This window comes from Triturus cristatus, chromosome 5_1, assembly GCF_964204655.1.
Source record: "Triturus cristatus chromosome 5_1, aTriCri1.1, whole genome shotgun sequence".
Taxonomy (NCBI): Eukaryota; Metazoa; Chordata; class Amphibia; order Caudata; family Salamandridae; genus Triturus; species Triturus cristatus.
Genome location: NC_140587.1, coordinates 61,805,312 through 61,810,975, shown reverse-complemented (window position 1 = coordinate 61,810,975; position 5,664 = coordinate 61,805,312). Strand labels below are relative to the sequence as shown.

At 42.6% G+C, this 5,664-nt stretch overlaps 1 protein-coding gene across 1 annotated transcript; it reads left to right on the top strand.

Moving 5' to 3' along the window:
• Nucleotides 1-1,443: 1,443 nt before the first annotated feature.
• LOC146830184 (olfactory receptor 5V1-like) lies at nt 1,444-2,385 on the top strand. The gene has a single exon (XM_085603697.1). The coding sequence runs from the start codon at nt 1,444-1,446 to the stop codon at nt 2,383-2,385; it is 942 nt and encodes a 313-aa protein (XP_085459823.1).
• The last annotated feature ends 3,279 nt before the right edge of the window (nt 2,386-5,664 follow it).

Here is a 5,664-nt window from a genome sequence, read left to right as displayed (position 1 = left end):
TGGCTTTGTCCTCAGTGGGCGATGAGTCTCTGGGATGTAAGACATACAAGATTTCCAGTGGATCCTCTGGATCTGAAGGTTCAGCTGAGGGCTGCACCCTCATTGGATGCTGCCTCTTGACTTGATTCTCAGCCCTGGGAGCAAACAGCAGGATCTGATAGCAATTAAAAGATCATTTGGATATCTTGCAAGGCTGCCTACCTTTCCTTCATGACTGTCACTGCCTGTGCTTCCGCGGACGCTATGAGGTGAAACTTCCCAACACTGAGAAGGGCACTTCTGAGTATTTCAGCAACAGGACGGCTGTATTATCCTTTGCATAAAAGCTTTGTTTGCTGACGAAACCAGTTGTGAAGGAAACCTTCTTTGTACCATGAAGGGGGGCAGGTGAGGGCCACTGTGCGGCTGCAGATCACTACCAATGAAAGACAGGGCGCTCTCTATGTTGGCCGTGGAAAGGCAATGTTTTCTCAGTTTGCGAGACTTGGGATAATTGGTTTACCTTATCCTCTGGCTGTGGTCTAGGCTTACCCTTCTCTGCTCTACTGATGGAGCCTTTGTCTGCAGCAGCAGCACTTATTGGACCCTCAGTGGTGGTTGGTGCAGTGCAATGTAGTGGCTGATCAGTCGTGTGGACATGGCAGGGAGGGTTGGCTGCATTTACACACCTGTGTAGTTCATTTCACCTAGCTGTGTGCTTGTTCTAGTTTTGTGTTCCTCAATGTAGTCATTATGAGGGTCTTTTCATGTGTTGGTGCTGCTGTTTGTATTTTCTTGGTCCTTCTGCTGCATGTCATAGTGCCGGCGCCTAAGTATAGTGTTGACATTATCTTCTTATAGTTTCTTATATTTTTGGTTGTGCTTTCTATATGTACATACGTTGAATGTAAAATTTATGTTTTTTTATGGTTAGGTTGTGCATTCTGTTCAATGTGTCTTGTGCGCATTTGTATTTCTGTACGTACGTGTTACCTACATTGTGAGTTTATTTAAATTATTGCACTTGCATTTAAATGGAGGTACATTTTAGTGTAAGTAGTTCCTGCTTTCTGCAGTTTATGCCACCATGTAAAGACTGGTCTTCATTTTGCACCTAAGCTGTTAGCACGTGTGCAAAGACAACGTGTGCTAATACTACATGTACAAACTGTGCACATGCATGTGGCACTGCATCATATATGACTCTGTGCTATTGCTCCCGATCAGTATGCTTTGTATTCCATACTGTTGGATCATAGTGGTGTTTAAGTACTCAGGTATGCATTGCTACACTTTCCCAAAGTGGTGAGCGTGTTGAGTGCTTGTGGAGTGCTACTACCCGGAGCATAGTTTCGATGTCTTTGCTAGTAAGAATCTAAGCAGCTGTTGCTGTTCTTAGACCACCACAACTCCCGGCTGACCATGTAACATATCTCTCCACAGTGACCCCAGTAAGAACATTGGATGGCATCAGGGAATCAAACCTCAGTAACTGAGTTCATCATGCTAGGACTGCCGAATGCGCCCAGTCTGCGGACATTATACTCCACGGTGCTGCTTCTTGCTTACCTAATGACCATGGTGGGAAATGCCACCATCTTCCTGCTGACAAGGTCCGACCCACGCCTCAACACACCCATGTACTTCCTTCTTGCAAGCTTGTCTCTTCTGGACATCTGTTACATATCTGTGACTGTACCCAAGATACTGGCTAACCTCATGTCCAAGAAAAGGGCTATCACCTATGCAGGCTGCATGGCACAACTCTACTTCATCATCTGCTTGGAAGGGACAGAGTGCTTCCTCCTGGCAGGCATGGCCGTGGATCGCTACCTGGCAATCTGCAACCCCCTGCAGTACCCAGCCATCATGCACAAGGGAGTGTGCAGCATGCTGGTTATTGGCTCATTGGCAGCTGGGAGTGCCCATTCCCTGCTGCACACGCTGCTCATATGCCGGCTGCCGTTTTGTGCTTCTAATGAAATCAACCACTTCTTCTGCGACATCCCGCCTCTTCTGAAGCTCTCGTGTGGGAGTACCTATGTGAACGAGATGGTACTTTACACTGTCAGTGGGGTGTTCGTAGGCCTTGGTCCATTCGTCTTTATTTTTGTCTCCTACATCTTCATTGTTTTAGCCATCATTTGGAAGACATCTTCAGAAGGAAGAAGCAAGCTGTTCTCAACCTGCACCGCTCATCTGCTGGTGGTTGCCTTATTCTATGGCACTGGTAGTTTCACCTATGTGAGGCCTGCCTCCCATTATGCCCTGCAGCATGACAAGCATGTTTCGTTATTTTACAATGTGCTTACCCCTATGCTAAACCCAATAATATACAGCCTTAGGAACAGTGAGGTGAAAACATCTTTAAAGAATGCCTTCAGAAGATACTGTGTACATTCTTAAAGGCCATGCCACCGAAATGATGCACCCGCCACAATTCATGATGAGTAACTTGATTGGCTGACTGTTTCGGCTGCTCTCAGTAATAAGGGGGTGCCATTCAGAGGTTCTCTGATATTAATGTTTCAATGAATGTATATTTATATAGCACAACAATTCAAAATAACGGCAGTACCTGTACAAAAAATGGAAAGCTGGTAGATTAAAGTCAACATACAGATACAAAAGTGGAGAATGTGGGGGGATAAAATATATCTTAATGAGAATATACTGGCTTGGGCTGGTGGTCATTGCCAATATAAATATAACATTGAGTAGTTTTTAAACAAAAATGGAAACCTGCGATCTAAGAAAAATATTAGCAGATGTACGCTTAGAGCTTCATCCACGAGCTATTGACACTTTCTCATTCTCTGCGACGTATTCTTATGTCACCTGGGGCAGATTTAAGATGTTTATTGTTTTAGTGCACTTTTACTTCCCATTTGTTTTTTTTAATGTTTTTTGGATCTGATAAATATTCTAATGCAATGATTTATTCCACTCACAATATATGCCTATTCATTATTAGGCACACCTAACTGTTTGTTGCTTTCTTTTTCTTCAGGTAAAGCTTTTGTGTTTCTCTGTGTATTAATAGTTATATATCACTTCCCAATAAGGAGATGAGGAGGTGATGAGAAATTTAATTGGGTGCAAGGTTGTTTCACAACAACTAGCTCCAATGTCTATGTATTAGGATGCCAGAGTCAGGGGTACAGGAGGCCCATGGATCAAAGGTTACACAGATGTTCCTGTTGCATATACAAATACACACACACACACGTATTTATATTGAAAACAAGGCTACTAACTCTGAGTTGTTCCCAAGTATGGGAGAGCTGCTCTTGTTGGATCAAATCTATATCTAACCACCACATAAGGATAGCATTAGCACAGTGCTCCCCATGTCAAGCTAGAAAAGTGACAAAACCTTTTGCTTTTTGCAGCAAAGTCTTTAAGCATAGGATTAGTCAGTCATACACATGCTGAGCTGAAAAATGGAAAACTTATTTTACCACTCCAGACACAGTATTACAGCTTTGGATGACTAAAACATTATCCAAGCCTATCTGGAATAAAGAAACTCTTGACACATGATTTTTGCTGTTATTAGAGCTCGTCAGAGAGGTAAAGCTTTATCTTGGCACAAGGGGGCACACAGTATAGTTGAACAACAAGCACTCACAAACTTAGAGTCCCATAAAATATACAAAACAAGGCTAAGAAATCTAGGTCGTTGTCAAGTTTAGGTAGAGAGCTGACCTTTTTGGAGTGCATCTCCAACACCAGCAACACTCTAAAAAAATATAATTATATAAATGAAATTTGTCTCAAGCAACTACACCTTGTGCCCTAAGGCCCATAAAACCTGCACCCCCACCGTGCACAGTATTGTTATTAATGATGGTTTTTCAAACATTGCAGTGATGTTGCCAATGATGTCATAGAATGTGTCACGTGTGACGTAACACGTGGGGTAATTAGCATAGCATGGCAAGGCTGCAAGTTATAGTTACCTGAGGGCAGGTGTTTGGTGATCTCTCAAGGGGGGCTGAGTAAAACGGTGGGGGGGCAAAATCCAAAACCCCCAAACATTTTCCATGCCCTTTTTAGCCACTGCATTTAAAAAGTACTGCTGAACAGAATTTCACCAAATTTGGCAAGAATCTCGATCTTGTCCCAGAAAGTGTTCTTTTTGTGATTTAATGTAATTCTGGTCAATAGTTTGAAAAAAGTGAGGATAAAAAATATTTGTACGTCCGGGCAGTTGGGTTTAAGGGACTATCATGAGAGTCCCCCACCCCAAGCCACCAATGGGCCCCAAGTATCTCATTCCCATGGGCCATCACAATAATATAGGAGGAGGGTTGTTCACTGAGCATTGAAAGGTCCAACCCACTGGCAACAGATCCTAAACTATGTCCAGGACAGCCACTCCTCTGGACACAGTGCTTTTCCTGCCCGCAGAAGCAAGTGGCACTTTTGTTTCCATGCCCTTTTTTTTAGAAAAACACTTACACTGACATGTCATCAGTGATGTCATTTGAGATGTCATCAGTGATGTCACTGGCCATGTCATGAATTACATAATTTGTGTGGTCATAAGCAGTGCATTGTGTGGGCATAAGTTGTAGTAAGCTAAGGTAACTATAACTGCCAAATTTCTATGAATGTATGTGTAAAATCTGAGCCTAAATGTAACGCCCCTGTAACATTTTAAATTTCAGTGAATTTTGAAGGTTTTTAAAATTCTATTTCCTAACTATAATGACCCAGTAATCTTTGCATTTTTTAGTGAATTTCTAAGGTTTTTTTACATTTTATTTCCTAACTGTAACTGAGTGTATATTTCAGTACTGAGTAGATGAGTGAGCGCATGTAAGGGTGGGTGAGTGGCTGTGTAAATAGCTGTATGGGTGGATATGTGTGCCAGTGGCTGTATCAGTGATTGAGAGGTTGGCGTGAGAGACTCTATGGTTGGGTAAGTGGGTGTGTGCGTGGATGTCTGGGTGACTGAGTAGCTGCGTGAATGGCTCTGTGGGTGAGTGACTGGATGTGTAAGTGGGTGCATGGGTGAGTGAGTGGCTGTTTGAGTTGGTGTGTTGGTAAGTGAGAGGGTTTGTGAGTGGCTGTATTGCACAGTAATTGAATTTCTAAATTTTTGTAGGTTATTTCCTAACTTTAACGTTCCTGTAACCTTTGTTTTTTTGTGAATGTCTAAGGTTTAAAAAAAAAATCCTAACTTTAACCTGTAACCTTTGAGAGTGTGTGAGCGAGTGGCTGTATAGTTTGGTGGGTGTTTGAGTGGCTGCATGGGTCTTTGAGTGGGTGTGTAAGTAGCTGTATGGGTGTCTGAGTTATTTTTGTTGGTGTGTGAGTGACAACAGTGTGGGTCATTAAGTGGGTCGATGAGTGGCTTTATGGGTCTGTGAGTGGGTGTGTGAGTGGCAGGATTGTCATGATTCGTGCCATGGCTTATCTGGCTTGACTATTACAATATACTGGCATGACTCATCATTCTTCCCAGTACTTATGAATGAACAAACGCCTTGTACCCTAACTTTTGACCATATTACATGGTATTGGTAATAGCTAGCTGCAGCTAGTGTTGTTTGAAATTACTTAATAGCTTTTATAAATGTTTTACCAAACATATGCAAGGTCATGTTTCAGGGACCACCGAAACATCCAGAAAATTGACCAGAATAAGCATCAAGCAACCAGCATAGATGACCTCAA